At 35.7% G+C, this 18,596-nt stretch overlaps 1 protein-coding gene across 8 annotated transcripts in view; it reads right to left on the minus strand.

Moving 5' to 3' along the window:
* LOC140138510 (TBC1 domain family member 5-like) overlaps positions 1-16,432 on the minus strand; it is a 142,003-nt gene extending 125,571 nt beyond the window's left edge. For 4 of the 8 annotated variants that reach the window (XM_072160669.1, XM_072160544.1, XM_072160598.1 and 1 more), the window contains exons 1-2: positions 16,347-16,430; positions 9,346-9,512 (exon numbers count right to left, since the gene is read on the minus strand). In XM_072160669.1, the coding sequence (XP_072016770.1) occupies positions 9,346-9,415 (70 nt within the window). In that variant the 5' untranslated portion in view covers positions 9,416-9,512; positions 16,347-16,430. Of the gene's footprint in view, positions 1-7,482; positions 7,701-9,345; positions 9,513-10,463; positions 10,508-16,346 lie in introns of those variants that run through there. The other 4 variants (XM_072160399.1, XM_072160468.1, XM_072160790.1 and 1 more) reach the window with 4 other exon arrangements.
* Between the last annotated feature and the right edge of the window lie 2,164 nt (positions 16,433-18,596).

An 18,596-nucleotide genomic window follows, 5' to 3' on the forward strand; every position in this document is an offset into this window, starting at 1 on the left:
CTCATTGGCAATTGATGGCTGTTACGTTACTTACTTGCCCACCTGTAAATTCTAGACTTGTTAAGTAAATGCTCACATAAAGGCACTCATTTAATAAACATAAATGGTCATTATTTAACACTTACCAAAAAAATTTGTATATATCCGGGCAAATTGATATGGTGGTGGCCCGGTGGGTAAGTGCAAAACAATATCCACTGATCTGATCTGTGCTAACTGGCCAGTTCATCAAAAAGGTTAAAGGTGAGCCTGAAAATACCAATGATGATTTTCACTGATTTGATGCTCTGTATAATTGGGCCAAGTTCTTGTGGGTGTCAATCCTATTAAAGTCCATGCATAGATGGTAGAAATGATTTGCCGCCATTCCTATCAATGCTATACACTGTAGGTGTGATGTGTGCCGAGTATATTGTAGAATACTCACTGATGGATCGGTGTTCCAAGCATATCAAAGCATGATGCCAGCCAAAATGTGGTTTAACTATATAGGCCTATAAAGAGGTGAGGTTGGTTGGGTGAGAAATTTGAAAGCAAAGTCATGGCTCATAATTTGAATTGGAAAATAAAAGTCACAAAACGTTTGTACCTTTCTGAAATTTCTCAGCAAATGACTGCCTTTTCATATTAAGGGATCTAAAATGAGTGTTTATTGCGTTTCGACAGTATTTTTTGTGGGACATGAGAGCACCTCAGACCTATCGAATTGCATTCTGAATCTGAAGCATGTCTTTCTGATATCAAATAATTTTCATTTTTTGAAAATCACAATATAATACAAATTTTATGACAAATTATAAAAATTTGATATTTTTCAAATTTTTGATATTATAACAGTCCTCGAAGTAAATTATATAAATCTAATGATACATTCTTAAAGTGTATGTAGCAGGAAGGAAAAGCCGACGGTCAATTGAAAATTTTGACCTTTCAAATTGAAGATATGGGTTTTTTCCCAAAAAGACCTAATTTTTGTTGGTGTTTTGGAAAAAAAAATCCATATCTTCAATAATGAAAGGTCAAAATTTTCAATTGATCGTCGGCTTTTCATCCCACCTACATCTTTTAAGTATAAATCATCAGATTTATAAAGTTTACTTCAAGTACTGTTAAATATCAAAAATATCAATTTTAATGATTTGCCATAAAATGTGTATGGCTCTGGTTTTTTTAACATGTATCAAAACGCTTAATGACACTTTGGGAGACCCCAGCAGAAACACATGACATATTTCAGGATAACTTTTTACATTTTTATGTAGTGTAGACATAGGCTAATCTCCCATAGCTTAACAAAATTTGTCCCATTTTTCTTTCTTTACTTGTGACAAGACCAAATGTCCAATTGTTAACGGAAATTTGTCAACCTAACAAAAGTGGCTAATTTGTTTTGTTTGCAAAATAAAACCAGATCAGCTCTGAGTATTCTGTTTAATATTTTATGAACACATGTTAGTGCAAGATCCAAGAAATACAAGATTTACCGAAATAATTTCTAACATGAAAAAAATTTGAGCACTTGAAAATTATGTTTTGGACGTTACATTTTCCGTTAACAATCTTGCTCTATTTTTAACATGGTCTAAGTGATTGTTTTATCAAGTAAAACATGCACAAATACTTTTAATGTGTGCCTCAGGGCAATATAAGTAATTGCAAGTGCACATTTTGTATCGGTTGAATGTTTTCAAATTATGGTGAAGCAATACTTAAATGGGTCTCATTTTCCGTTAACAGTTTTGTAACATCCGAAAAGAATACATATTGTCTTATAATTATGTGAAGAACAATACCAGCTTTGAATTTTCATTATTAAGTTGAAGTAGACATGACAACAAGTATCTAAATGAAAAATGATTTTACTTTATCTTGACTTTATGTAAAATGTTGGTCACACAACATTTCCGTTAACAATGGTAACATCCGAATCAAATGTAACATCCGAGACAGAAAGAGTGACATATTATTGAAGAAATTTAATTTGAGGGAAAATGAAAGGCTCAAATGGATTGGAAATCAAGGGAAGGCCATAGTAGAAATATGTTTTACCATATCTGGGTTTGTTCTTTGAGTGTGCAAACCATTAACATGTAAAGTTTGTTTCGGATGTTACAAGGCAAAATGTTAACGGAAAGTGAAGCCAATGACAGGGCTTTGTAAGAAGATTTTAGAATATACACTTAAATGAATTTCTAGTAAATATGCCCGGTAAATATGATGTACATTCTCATTTTCCTAATATTGCTGACTCCATTTCACCTTTGAAAACCTTGCTAGTGGAAAAAATTACAAGTTGTTAGCTCTACAATATCTATTGTCTCTATGCCCAACACATAAAATAAAAAGCAATATAATTGATTTGGTTCATTCCTTTCAAATCCAAGCGAGGTCATTACTGACATATACACATGTCCTAAGAAATTTATTTTAAATTTGAAAAGCAACTTACACTGAATATTTCTCCATTACACTAGCAAAATACTTTAATTTAAAATGTGTTTCGGATGTTACCTATTTTTTGTTAACAAGTCCAAAATGAAGTTGTAATTTCAAAAACTTTATAAGATTTTATCACTAGATGATATCTAAAACTTATTGAAAATAATTAAGTAGCAATTTTATCATAACATTTATTTCAAAATTGAAAAAAATCTGCATTTTCATAAAAAAGTGATCATTTTAACATTTAATATATACGTACATGTACATGTGTGAGGCCTACATTGGAATCACTATGCACATATACCAGAAATGAAGCAGGAGAAATACTTATTATGATTCATACAGCTTCATTATGTCCAATAAAACTATAAATTAACAATGGAAACAAATTAACCAACAAGAAAAATACTCTTAACAACAGAACAAATTTCAAGGGAATTATTTGTTAACACAGATTTATGAGCTGTTTTAATACATATCAGTTTTTGCATATTTTATATTGTGTGCAAATGATAAATGATTGTGCCTTGCATTAACAAATTTCTGAGTGTCCATCATGGCAACATACCTGTTGTATAATGATCTCATGTTTGTTAATTCAACTTCCAACCATCAAACTTTGTAAAAATGTTAACAGCATGTAACATCCGAATCACTGCCTTTAATTATACAAGTATTTGTACATATTTGAATCATTTGAATAATTTCAACAGGTTTTCTGATTCAAAGTGATTGATATTTATGCTAAAATAATGAAATGTCACAAATGTTTCCCTCAATTAGTTAAATTAGATTGCAAATGCATTATAAAACGTAATGTAACATCCGAAACACTCTGAAGTTGGGAAGACATAAACGAGAGCCTGATTATGCTTGTAAGAAAGGTATAGCCCTTTGTATTACCAACTTAATGCTTCAGGGAGCTAATTTATTTGATTTATTATGATGTCCAGTGCACATTTACAATTAAGGATACGGGTAACAATGTATATGAATAAATGTGGATATCAGTACATGTATATATCTAAATTAAAAAAATTTCTTCAGGAAGATGAAAATTATCATTTATGATGATTACATTTGCAAGTGATAGGTTTAATTATCTGACAGTGACTGTCACTTACATTTTTGAACTAGTATGTGCTTAGAAATAGGGCCAGATGCCTGCAAATAATGCCTGTTAACATAATAATGGAACAACCGAAACCCACGCCGATAGCGAGTTACATTTTTACTATAAAGGCATTATCAAACTTATTTTGATATGTTAGTACTCAGTTATCATTACCTTGTTCACATATGGATTAGCAATATATGTGGATGAAATTAATTACATTTAGAGCATATTTTTGACCACCAAACCTGCTATTTTGCCCATTTTTCAGTTTCATATGCCTGAAACGTTACCTAAAAGTGATCACAGAATGGCCATATTTGGTCAATAGTAACTTGGACTCATTATTTTCCCATCTCAACTAATTTGCTAACTAATGGGCATTACAGTAAGCAATATCTAGCTTTGGCAACAAGTTGCTTTTTTAGAAAAAAATCTCATTTGGCTAAAGGGTCTACAAAGTTTACAGACCAAATGAACAGAATTAAGCTCCAAGTTTTGTATTTTCTTAAAATTCAAGTAATCTGCTTTGAGAAATGACATATTTTAAGTGTCTTCTGTCAATTTCATTTTTACCCTCTTAGTTCACACTTTTGATACATGTTAAAAAAACCAGAGCCGTATTAAATTGCGAATTTCAAAAAATCAAAATTATTTGATATCAGAATGACATTCTTCGTATTCAGAATGCAATTCGATATGTCTGATGTGCTCTAATGTCCCAAAATAAATACTGTCCAAACGTTCATACCCCAGCCCTTAAGTACCCGGAAAAAAATTCTTGAGAAATGTGACTCTGGGCTTTTGTCCTCTTGAAATTCTTTAACCATTTTTCCCAACCTATAGTACTGACTAAATATCCCTATCACTTCCAAAATAACAACAATATATCAAATCATTATGAGATAAATGATAAACTCTAAACGATTGCAATGAATATTAAATGCACATTTAATTAATCATAGATCTCACTTGCAATTATTTTTCACAAGTTTTAAAATTGCATATTGAATCAACTTCGTTGTCGTTGAATCTGTAATGCTTCTTTCAAATTTTTGATTGATTTATTTCATATTTAAAAAGTGAATTCAACAGTATTAATATTGAAAAATACTAATATACAAATTATGATAGATAAAAGTCAATTATTGCTCTTGGTGCAAACTGAGTGACATATAATTAGATTTTTATTAAAGATTTAATAAACGTTCAACAAAAAGAAAAAAGTATTGACATAAAAACTGACGACTGAAGAGATATGACTGCATGGCCTTAGAAGACACTGCCAGTCTATGTCTATAATATGTGGAATGTCAATCCATGATATTGTTTCTTGTTTACTTCTCTAAAATATACAATTTTACTACAGTTTGTTTCACCTCAGGTTCGATGTAGACCTGTGCATGCCATGCAATATCAATTTTTGCACTAACCTAATCTCGCAGACACATGCACAAGAGGGGTATGCCAACATGCTTGTGACACAACTGCATAAAAACACCTGACATCATCCAACTTGAAGTGACACAGAGTGCAAGTTGGCCTACTACTATCTCTAACATTTATAAATGAAAACATGGACTGAAGAACCAGTTCTTTCCAAGGTCTGTGTTCAAACTTGAATGTAAAAATATTGCAATATTCCAAACAAATTCCCTAATGCACAATATCTATGTAGTAATGGCAACTTTTATCTGTTCAATATAGGTTTATGGTTAGCGGATACCATTTCATCATGGTTCAACAGCTTCATTTCCTTATCACTTATCACCCAGGCTTTCCAATAATATCTGCCTCATAGGCCTCATCTTCCTTCTATGCCAATGACTTTTGAAACATCCTAGCACAATGTGTTGCACAATCAAGCTAGCGAATTTATTTCTGGTATCAATTTTCAATATTTCATTCTTGCACATTTAACAGGCTACAATATTATGAAAACTCCATCAAATATGCATGAAATATCTCTTAATTATATTTTCATGCTGCAGACACAAAATGAAATTCAATACAATATCTTGTCACTGTGTATGAAAAATCAAAGTCTTACACTCTTGATCATGTCACATATACTGAACCTCTTTGACAAATCCCATGACTATTAACACAATAGGTACTAATAGGTATGCACAGACAGATATACCCACCTCACCATCCAACATACTGTACTATGCACAAATATTACTGGCAAACCATCATACCTGCTCACCCCACTTGTTCTAATGCTTTATTACAAAATACACCTTCCCAGCAAATCACACAAAGACTTTACTTTAATAACCATATCGCACATTCATGTACATCCCTGCACACTGTCACTGACAAGCGTGGACCCTAGCATAACTGTGGATAGCTCGTTCACGTAGCGGTTGCGTTGTCCCACTGGCCTACTACACGTTATAAACGTAGATTGCCTGGCGGTGGCGATCGGAGTGTTATCGTCAGAGCACCTCGGACTAAACTGTGGACTGATATTTCACTATTGAAAGTGTGGCCTTTTATGGTAATGATATTTAACTGCCAAAACGTAGACCTGGTATTACACCTACGATGAGGGACCTATACCCCAAGGGTGGACGCCCATAGTTGCTGTGCAGGTGGGTCCAACACATACACACCCCACGCGCACACCCCCACATGTAATCGCCTCCAAACGTGGATGCTGTTGAGGACTATGCAAACATGGTTGTCTGAATCCCTACTCAATCGACATACCGAGGACATTTTCTGCCATTTTGTTTGTATATTTTTGTGTGTATAGAATTTAACCTACCAACTGCGGACATTATTTCTTATACCGATAGAGGTCGTATTTTGCAAATACATTTTGCATAAAATTAAAATGCGGTCGTTTGAAACCGAGGATGATCCTCCATTGCAGAGTGGTCTGCGGTTTGAATGTGAAGTGCAAGTGTGTGTCCTCGTTTGCTGGCAAACAACTACGCAATATTACACAAAAATACACACACCCCTGCAGGGTTCGAATTCAGTCAATTTTTTTGCATCGCAGTTTGTGCTATGCAAAACACATGTTTGCATAGCAGTATAGCACTTTTATAATTGAAGACCGAATTAAAAAGACTAGTTTGCGTCTGACGTCAGGGCAAAGGCACGACGTGATTGGTTACTGACCTGCGCAGTACGGCATTTTTGGTCTGGTTGACAGGACGTCCTACGCAAACTAGTCTTTTCAATTCGGTCTTCAATTATAGCTATGCATTTTGGAAAAGTGCATAGCAGTTGATGGAAATTGCATCGCATTTTGCGATCGCGATACCGTCGAATTCGATCGCTGCACCCCTGCATGTTCATCCTCCTCATCTGCTACATTGATGCTTTCAAAAACTATAAAATACACATTCTAACAGATCACACAATGATTTAAACCCATGCATGCACCCACACAAAAATATGCACAAACATGCATGTTCATTGATGCTCATATACATTCATTGATGATCACACTGGACAGGCCGTAGCAAGGTTGAAAAATGTGGGGCAGCCATCGCAAATGTGGGGCGGCCAAAATACAAATATATGCCAATATTGAAATAAAGATATAAAGAAAAACATAACAAATTTCTCAAAAAGTGGGGCGGCCATGGCATCCCCGGCCGCCCCGCTTGCTATGGCCCTGTCACACACACTTGTTCAAATGCTATAAAATACACACGTAACCCAACACATCACCCAAATGTATACCCTCTCACATGATCACATCGTAATGCACCAAAATGATTGAACAATAACAATTACACCCAAACATACATGGACATACAAAAGTATTGAAATTATTCATCCAAATTAGCTTTATTAGGCATTTCATCCATCATTTATCAATGCTAATTAATTACTCATAAAGAGTACAAAAATAAAAAGCACACTGAATTAGTTGAATTCATCCATGCACATCACTCACATCTCACCTGTATGGCCACACAAAGCCCAGATGCAGATCAATAAGATATTGATGACACAAAAACAATAGCAAATTTACATGATCCGTGTTTATATCCTGTTTGAATGCCTAGGGAACCTAGTACTACAGTTGAACACATGCCAACGAGTAGGAAGTTCACCTAGCCCAGCTGCCTGCACTGTATATGTGTATCTAATACTAGTATTGGTATCTCCACACTTTGCTTCATCCGTGAGTGCTGAGATTTCTACAGTGCTAAATAAAGCTTTACTTATTGAGCGGTAGTTCCTGGCCATGTGAGAATTGTCATTTGTTCCACTGAACAGAATTAAGTTCCTGCAATACATTGTATATACTGTGAATGTGCTATGTATAGTGTACCATACTATAGCACAGCATCATGGGGACATGTGGGGGGGGTCAAATATTCAGTAAAAAATTGGGGAAATTTCATTTTTGTCATTTGTCCCTATTGACCATCTTCATTAGCATAATTATCGGCTTTATCCGTTTTACCATTGTCTTTATCATCATCATCACTCCTCTCACTCAGTATCAGCATACCATGATCGTCATAATCATCAACATCATCCCTATTATCATCATCATCATCATCTTCATAATATACAATGTAAATTATGTAACATCTGCTGTCGATCATTTTATGCATAAATTATCTTGTCTAACTAAAAACATTTAGATTGTCCACCAACACTGTTAATCTCGAAATCTTTTAATACAACTGCATCCAGAGAAGTTAAAATTAATGCAGTTTGTAGTAAAGCACCCTCGAGGTAAGCATAGCACATTTTATTATTCTGCCAAATACACCTTATAGAGGGCGCTATCAAGGACACATTACTCAAGAAAACTTGGATGATGATTAAACACATTTGAAGATTATCTATGTAACATGTACTTTTTCAAGCATAAAATAAAAACTACTTCAAGAATGATAAAGTACATAATCTTCCATTTACACAAAAATGCAGAAATTGCATATGCATTAAAAATTAATTTTTACAAATCATGAAACAAAATCAGATAAATTATATGCAAATAAACAAGGGAAGGCAAAAATGAAAATGAAAAGCATGCAAAATGCAAGAAACTTTAAATTTTAAATCTACCAAATATGGAATTGATAAACAACATGATAAGAATTTGGAAACAAACATTGCAGTTTATAAATGAATGGTGACTCCAGTGGCATGCCCAGAAACTGGTTACCATGAGGGGTCTAAATGTGCCAATTAAGCTCAATTAGGCTGATTTTGCATCAGTTTTCAAAAAGGCTGAAGCCCCCACAGCCACCCCTGAGCATACCACTAGATGGAAGACTTTTGAAGCATAAACATGGGTTTTAATGGAACACTTCAGGCATTTAGATTGCATGGTAACATGAATATGTATCAGTTTTTGTAAGGGTGAACATTCGCCAACATCAAAGAATTTTGAATTGTTGTAAGTCATGGGATTCAAAATAATATAACTCTGGCAATTTTTTGGCAAAGGGCTACAAAAATGTAGGAAGGCTAGGAATTGAACAATTTTGACCAGTGTCTTTTTAAAAAATATGATGGTACAAAGGTCTGACAACACTCAAACATAGCAAGAGTCCTTGAAAGATATCAAGGTCTTATGATATCAATATTCTTTATTGTCAAAATATAAGGGCAGCCGCAAATATTCATGTATCCCAGTGATTTTCAAGACAGTACTTAATTTTAGTTTGATCAAGCTAAATAATAAATCGTATAAATTGTTCACCAGGGATAAGTTGAAATGTAATATATGAATGAATGGGTTTGTAGACAGGAAAATAATATATGAAGTTGGAATGTATAAATATTTTTTTACATTATAATACCTGTTTCTTTTTTTCCAAAACTGTCAAGAGTCTCCAAGATATCTTCTAAACTAGGTGCTTTTGTTTCCATGGTTACGGTTGACCAACAGTGTCTAGTCTACCAGCAAAATATCACAGCAAATTACAAACTGACATAAAAGCTCCCCGGTAAGATCATAGTAACAGTTCTGCATGCAAATGTACCACAGTAAAATACAAAATGGTCAATTCAGCGTCAATTTAGACTGGGTTCACACAAGTCATTTTTTATCATTGTGCCATATTTTTCGAGGGCATGTGTGGTCTAGTGGTAGAGCCCAAGCGTCATGATTGTGAGGTTGTGGGTTCGAGCCCCACCGTGGCCATACGTGTTGTGCCCTTGAGTAAGGTGCTTCACCTCAATGACTCCTCTCCACCCAGGTGTATAAATTGGTACTGGCATTCTTTAATGCTGGGAAGGTAACTCACTGTTGAGGTGTTGCAATCCTCCTACAGCAACATTACATGGAAGAGTCTAGCCCAATCGCCAATGAAAGAAAGATGGGCACTCTATTCATTGTTTATACATGTTTGCCCCATCACCATGATGCTAATCATTTACAGATGATGATATACCATCAACATCTACATGAATAGGGATAGCATGGCCTGGGCTACCTATGCCAACTGTAAAATTGACAAGATAAAAACCTCTTGTGTGACCCCAGTCTTTGTATACAAACATGCACAACTTTCAAATAACAAACAGTACTTACATGCAAAATGAAATGACTCAACAACTAAAGAAGAACTCTAATGTATATACAAACTGGCAGCTAGACTATATCAGATTTGATGTAAGACTTGAAATTTATTGATCAAAGTTGTGCAGGATGCAATGATCAGCAACCAGGATATTGAGCACAACCAGTGGAAAATCAGGGTGTTGTGATAAATATTTTGAGGTAAAATTTTTTACCCTGACCAAGTTTTGGCCTAGTCAGAACATTTCAATTGGTTATAAATACATGTGCAAATACATCCAGAACTTACATCCTTTATATTCACGGGTCCATAATTTATATTGGTGTTTACTTTTAAAACACTTGAGGATAAAACTTAAAATTTCAAGCCCCACGCTGGATCACATAAAAACTCACCATCTGATGCAGATCGTCCCATATTGTTTGTATACATTTTGTAGCTACAGAAAAAAACCATGGACTTATCAGTTAGAATTAAAATTACTAGCCCTACTCATGAAAGATAAAGAACAAAGTAAGGGCTGTTTATGCCTCCTCCAGAAAACTGATTGGGGAAAATTATAATCAGGTTCTCTATTTGTGCCAACAGTAAATAAACTATGTAATACATCTTGACCTTTTTTAAGATTCAGGGCTTGATAATGTTCTCACTATACGGTACTTTGATTCACATCAAGTTTAGTAATGACGTCAAAGCTTTTTTCATGGTTGCTCCGCAGGCATGTTGATTACCCTTGTACATGTATTCTCTGTATGAAATTAACTTTACGCACACAACTGGATACTGCTACCAGTGAAATACAAACCTAATTTGTACCGAACTTGAGGTGAACCGAAACATGTGAACATAAGTCCTTCCCTACCAATCATCACTGTAGTGTAGCTCTTAGCTCTGTGCTCCTCTATGTGAGTTGTGTCGTGGGTTATTAGCAAAGCAAAATCAATGCTAATATTGCAGCACCTTGCTATAAAATTATCCTTAACTTCAAGTGGGTAAACCATACTCTAAATGAAACCATCTACACCCTCCAAACACTAACCCTCTAGTACTAATATCCAAGTTTGGATCCATCAACTGATATTACAGGGCCATGTTCATTATGAGCCTGTACATTTATGCCCTTTATGTTCCAGCACATGGGAACAACACCGGATGATGGGTGAGCCCAGGGAGATAAGCAGGCTGTTTTGCAGTATGTTATAGTAACTCAATTTTAAAAGTTGCCTCCTTTGGCTGCCATTTTTTTTATTGTGTCACCAGGGCCCCAAAAAATGTTGACTCTTTCTGGGACCTTAAATTGTAATGGCCAATATTTTCTGTCAAATATAATGCTGTGAAAGCTTTATCACAGCAGCCAGAAGCTGTGAAGTCCCCTGACTGGGGTCCAGGGCCATTAGGGCCCTGGAAGCCAAAAAGGTATTTTGATGCTCTCTGGTGCGATCTGGGCCTAGTTTTGGACCATTTTTGGAAATGTTTAGGACTTTAAATTTCAAAACACATTAACACATATAGCATAAAATGACCTGCTATTGATAAAAATTGTGTGAAAATATGTAATGTTGCACCTTTAAATGGGTACCTTTTGTATTATTACAGTATGATATGAGTATAGTATTAGTAATACATAACAAATTTTATATAAATTATACATGAATGGATGGTCACCATCACACTGTAATGACATTCAGACATTGTGTCACAATTTGTGTGATTATGTCCTCCTATGTTAATAACTTATAAAATTTGTCAGTCAATTGACCGATTGAGGCAATAAATAAAACATGCCAACTGGCAAGTAGTATCAATCCTGTGTGTAAAATGTGTATTTATTACCCGTCTAGCATTAGTAGCATAGTTGTGTGTGAACAGTATCAATCCTGTGTGTAAAATGTGTATTTATTACCCGTCTAGCATTAGTAGCATAGTTGTGTGTGAACAGTGTTATGCTGTCATAATCATCTCAACTCAATATCTCATACTTTGTAATATTACAATATTAATTAACTGTATTCATGTACAATGAATGAACTTAAGAAAATTTAACATGTTTATTGTGATGTATTAAGTATGAGATAATGAGACAGTGAGACTACAATTATACCAACTGCGACAGGCCAGGACGCCGGGTTTTACTCATCAAATGACGAACTGAAAAGTCAAAGAATACGAAGATGCTACACCTTAATCACCCATCTTCTTGTCACATTACAATGAAAATAATAAATCATACTACAACAAAACTATTTATCATTTGCATCTGATTTCTTCATGAGTTTCTGCAAAATTCGGCAGCCATGCCAGCCATACCAACCCTTACCAAACACAACTGCCTAATAGACAGTTAATAGGCAGTTAATAGGCAGTTGAAGACAAATGACTGCCTAAATCAAACTATCAACAAGAAGTTGCTGGAAAATTAGGCAGTTGAAGGCCTGTGACTTAGGCAGTCAAAGAGCTTGACAGATATGAAGGTCTATAATAGGCAGTCACTATATGACGCTTTTTGGGTCTAACCTCCTTGAACCACTCAACTCCTGGTTTCGCATTGGCCGCAAGTCTCACGCATTGGGTCACTTTCTCACGGTCTCACGCCAGGGTAGTATAATCTCACTCCTAGGTAGTAAATCTCACGCAAAACGCTGGAAAATAAGTAAAATCTCACGCATTATCAAAATAATTTGTTGCTACTACCCCCGCTTCGATTCATGAAAACAAGTTTCCACAGCAAATCGGGAGACGTCCAGCGATCTTCCTGTAAAATCACAAGCTTCCGTTTTATTTGAGGCAGTTGACGACTGCAAGGACTGTCTTTTTGGAATTGCAGGAGAACGTTTTAGATCTGATGAAGCCTTCAAGGAGAGCTGTTTTACAGTGCCTTTACAATAGAATGTAAGGAGAAAATGGTCAACTAAGGAGAGCTTAAAATCACTCTCCTATATCGGATTTAAGGAGAGCAGCTAGAGTGATTGCTCTCACTCTCCTCAAAAGGCATGTCCCTGCAACTGCTTGGATTAGAGCTTCATCTGAGGCAGTCAACTACCTAATTTAGAGCTTCATTTGACTGCCTAAATTAGAGCTTCATTAGAGAATGTCGACTGCCTAAATTAGAGCTTCATTTTAGGCAGTCAACTGCCTAAATTAGTGCTTCTTTTGAGGTCGACGACTGCCTAAATTAGAGCTTCATTTGAGGTGAACTGCCTAAATTAGAGCTGAAGGTGAAGGTCTAAGAACTGCCTATAGTGCTTCATTTACCCCATTTTACATGTCTAGGTACTGCCTATGTGCTTTCAGGTCTATATAGAGCTTCATATATCAACAGCTTCAAGTGACTGCCTGTATTAACTGCTTAACAGACTGCCTAATAACTGCCTAATGAAGGCTTTCATTTCGGTAAGGGAATGCATACAGGCCCGGTCCCATCGTTGAATATTGTTGAATACGGCCAGTTTGAAAGTTGTTATTTGATGGAATCAAGTTCAGTATTAATATCCAGAAAATGATAGATAAATAAATGAAATCATTCACTCACCTTGGTACGTGATCAATCATTCGATCCGTGACAATATAATATGACACTGACAGCCAAGGGTAGCGCTAGGTCCAAATAACAGAAAATGCAAAAATGGGGGGTCCCTAAAGAAATATCGGGGGTCCCAACTATTCATAATTGTCTAGCCAATTCAATCTATTTGTGTGATACCATACTATTTTTTTTTTTGGGGGGCAGGGGTTTATTAAATATTATTGTATTTTTTTGTTTTTTCTTTCATTCTTTTTTTTTTTTTTCTTTCTTTTTTTTTTTCTTTTTTTTTTTTTCTTTCTTTTTTTTTTTTTTTCTTTCTTTTCTTCTTTTTTCTTTTTTCTTTCTTTTCTTCTTTCTTTCTTTTCTTTTCTTCTTTCTTTTTTCTTTTTTTTCCTTTTATTTTTTATTTCAATCAAATTAGTATAATTACCTAATATTTACCGCCCGCCACTGGCTGCCCAATAATACTTTTTATACTGCCCTCTATTTTCTGTAGTTACCAGTAAACATACAATGGCTGCCAGAGATCTCGCCCGTATTTTAGCGATATCACAGCTGTTTTGCTGTCAAAATTTTCACTCATAAAGCAGTATTACTGTGCATAATATTAATTATTGAAGTAAATAAGGCCATAATTTGGTATTTCAGGGTTCAGTTGCTTGAAAATGATGTGCATAATGCAAGTTGAGGAAACTTTTGAGCCTAGTTTTATGAAACCTGGATATAGAAAACAACATGTGGGAATTTTTTGTTGCGTCTGACGGGACGCAATAACTCACTACTTTTGCAATATTCATGCGTGAGATTCGGGTTTTGGTGGGTCCGGGACGCAAAAACGCAGCCTAGCGCGACCCTTGCTCTGACAGCATGCCTTCCGGCTGTGTTTACGTTTGCTTCGCTTCACGAGTCAGCATTGCCTCGTTCGTAAAATAGCTTGACAATAAAACCCTTTTTTTTTCAAAAAGGACTTAAAAGTTGATACTAAGGCAGAAACAAAATGAGAAATATTTCTTGATGCTGGGAATACCATTTTCATACGAAACTCATACCAAACAATAATTAAATTAAGCAAGATAATTATGTCTAAAAATAGCGTGTTGGGTGTCTGTCATTTAATACTGGTCTCTTCCGCATGCATCGTATTGTGTCAATCCGGTACTTGGAGCACGTGGTAAGTAGGCTCACAAAGACTGTACAAAAGACTAACGTTGTCCTTGCAGAATTTTAATGAGCACCGAGTCGCTGACGACGGCCACGACGCACTGAGTTTATTTTATGGATAATAATGACTGAAATTGAACATGGAGATAGGGAACAGGAAGGGGAAAATGGACAAAGAGGCATATAATAAGGTGGAAAACAATAAATAATAAATCTTGAAGTTGAGTTTGAGAGTTTGAAACTTACAATTTTTGCGATTTTTTTTTTTTTTTTTTTTTTTTTCATTTTTTTTCATTTTTTTTATTGGCTTAAAAATTTTCTGCAGCTGTTAATTTCTTTCTGGGACCGCCGGTCCCGCGGTCCCGTGGATTTTGTGGGCCTGTGTGTCACATAATACTTTGAATATCACAATTTTCATGCACATTTAGCACTGCAAGTCACAATCAAATTTGCCAACTTTATAGAGGTTTGTGATAGACGATCACATATTGCTTTGAAATGGTTGTTTAAATTTGGTAGCAGGGTTGTAGCTAGGCCAATTTCTATGCCAGGTGGCAAATTATTGCGAAGCAGAGCTACTGATCATTACTACTGTTTTCTACTGATTATCAAAATATTTAGGAAAATTAATCACTGTAATATTTTATTTCATTTTGTCATTTGACTAGCCCGAGGTACAATGTACTCACACCTCCGTCACTACGATTTCCACTGGCCTTCTCCGTGTCTTACTGTGAGGAAGGAACAACGTAGGGCCATGATGTGTCGGGCTATCATTTGATATGTGGCATTCCTTTACTTTAGGGGGTTTTATTTTTACATGTAATAGCTGCCTTCTGGGCAGGTTAGGGTTAGGGTTATAACCACAGAGGAGAGAGAAAACAGAGCCCATACCACCAGTCAAAGTATCCACATCATCCGATAATGAGGGCCAATTGTTCCATGAAATGCGACAGGCGAGACTGCTTCGCAATTACCGCATATTTTCATGGTCTATCGCGTAATCACGCAACGCTCTATCGCGTAAGGCACGCAGCGCTGGCGTGATTCTTTGACACGGCACGATCGAACAATTTACAATCGGCCCTCATGAACATGATGAATATATGCGAGAAGTCACCGTATGAATACACTGTCACAGGGACTTTGACTGGTGGTACGCTCTCTGACCTGTTTTCTCTCTCCTCTGTGGTTATAACACTGTACTTCCACAAGCAGCTATAACATGTAAGGGAAATTCCATGTAAGAATAAAAAACCCTAAACTAGAAACGCCTGACATGTTCGATTTGTTCAAACATTGATTTTAAAATTTACATAACGATTTCTCACTCAACATGCTCAAAGCAAAGGCTACTGCACGGCCCATGATAGCATGCACGCTTTGAGTACAGCAGTAGCTGACATAAAAGTCACGAGTTTTTACGTTTATTTATTTTGCTAATTAAATTATAAATCATGGCATGGTTGCCGAATTCTGCAACCCAGCCATATAAATGGACCAATAACTTCATGAAAAGAATACTAACCTGCACGACAATGAATTTCACAGATACATGACAATTAACACATTACATTCGAACACTTTAACTCACGTTATTGTACTGAAATGCTAAGAATTCCAAACCAAATCGTCTACACAAAGTTCCAGCAGCTGTCGTATTTGCGTACCACTTCCGGGATGTAAACAAATCAACATGACCTTTGATTGAGTGAGGTCGCTGCAACCGATAAAAATGCTGTCAGATAGCAACTGTCGAGATGAGAAGAAAATGACAGATTGTTTATCAGCTAAAAAGCAAACGGTCAGTAAAACTTTGGGGAGCTAAGGTGTATGTAAAAAGATTTTAAAAGTGTATAAAGTCAAGGGGAAATGTTAATAACTATATTTGGACCTTAAAAGGGTTTCAAATACTTGGAGTGACACTTGACCAATACCTCTCTGGAGACACTGGTTAGCTCTATAATTAACAAAGTTACTGGCAAACTCAAATTTCTTTACAGACATGTTCAATATCTCAATCAGAATTTACGGAAAAATCTCTGCTCTGCTCTTTTACAATGCCATATAGACTATTGTTGCACATCATGGTATTCAGGCCTTACCAAACACTAGTACAGATTATCCAAAATAAAATGGCTCGTTTCATTCTCAACTTGTCTCCCAGAGAGCATATTGATCAGGTACACTTGGATTCCATTAAGCTTTTGAAAATCCATGATAGAGTCAAACAACTCCGACTCAATCACATGTTCAATGTTTTCTATGCAATGGGTCCCACTTACTTTGATCAGTTTTTCACTAAAACCACTGTCACTCACACTCACCGTACCAGATCTAGCTCACTTGACATAATTTCCATGTCCCCAGAGTCAGTGGCCTTGCTTCCAACTCCTTCTTTTATCAGGGTACCCTTGGCTGGAATTCTTTACCTATTCACATCAGGTCTATCACCAACAAGAATTCCTTCAAATCCCATGTCAAAACCCATTTATCTTCAACCTCAATGAACCAGGAAATGGCTGAATATGTTTAACTTATTTCTCTTTTGTCCCCTCTTTTGTGGCTCTGTTTTCATCTCCCTTTTGCAGGCACCTTTTCATTTTGGACACCATTGGAAATAAGTTGGCATATTTAGCCAACTTTATGGGTTATCCTGGCTCATTGACTTGGTTGTGTGTTTCTTGTGATGATGATTGATTGCATAGGCCTATTTGTTATTTTCTGTATTGTTGTCAATTTTGCCAAATAAATAATAAATAAATAAATAAATTCAAGTAGGCCTAAACGTAAACGTAACCTGCAGAAAAAGAAAAAATGGAATCGTGAAGGCTTCATATTCTGCTAAATTGTTGGTCAAAAGTAGGGGCCGGCCTGCATCTACATAAAATGGTCAATGCTTAATTGTCAAGAAACTGATTTTCGCCCAAATTAAAAAGGGTGGCGGCGTGACATTTTTTTTGTTGTTGTTGTAAAAATGAAATAATAATGATATTTTCAAAAGCATGATGAATATTTACAAGTTATAATGCTATTTTTTGACCAACACCAGGATTGTTCATTGATGCTAGTAATTTTATGATCAACATAGGCTTATTAGGAACCGTGGGGCTGGGGGGGGGATCAGCCCTCAATAATTTTGGTGCGGGGCTGAAATACCTTTCAGCCCCCCCAATAATCCTAGGTGAAGTTACAAAATTGTGATAAAATAGAGGAAAAATGGGTGTTTGTGAGCTTTGACCTTTAGGCCTATTTTGCAAAAAATTTCGGACTCCGAGGGCGGGCACCCCCAGGTATGATTTTCAGCCCCCCCATGTTGAAAATCTTCCTTAGCGAATGATCAATTAAGGTTAGCAACTACCGTAAAATGGGATAACTTTGGGCACTTTTCAGAGTTTTTAAACCACTACTTCCAAACAAAACCAATTATATTGCCAATTATCTCTTTTTTATGACATTAGGGTTCCCTTCTAAGTTGTTGTTTTTTGTGACATTTTACCCCTTGCACGCATCCTTGCTCACAAATATCTATTTTTAATGATTAAAAAAAAAATGTAAAAAAGTGCTCATTTTTTGGTCAAAAATCCTGTTTTTTTCGTAAATTTCGAGGAAATTGGACATGAACGACTATTATTTCTTCCAAATATATTTCTTAACAAATTGACACCAAATATGACTAAAAACAATACTGCTGTACGAAAATATGACCATTTGAAAAAATATATTTGACCGACCAAAGTTACCCCGCTGACCGAAGTTACCCCATTTTACGGTACTTGCGATTTGGTAGTTCACAGCATCTTGCGAATGGTAGTGAGCTATGGCAAAAATTGGATTGATCATT

Source organism: Amphiura filiformis, chromosome 1 (genome assembly GCF_039555335.1).
Source record: "Amphiura filiformis chromosome 1, Afil_fr2py, whole genome shotgun sequence".
NCBI lineage: Eukaryota > Metazoa > Echinodermata > Ophiuroidea > Amphilepidida > Amphiuridae > Amphiura > Amphiura filiformis.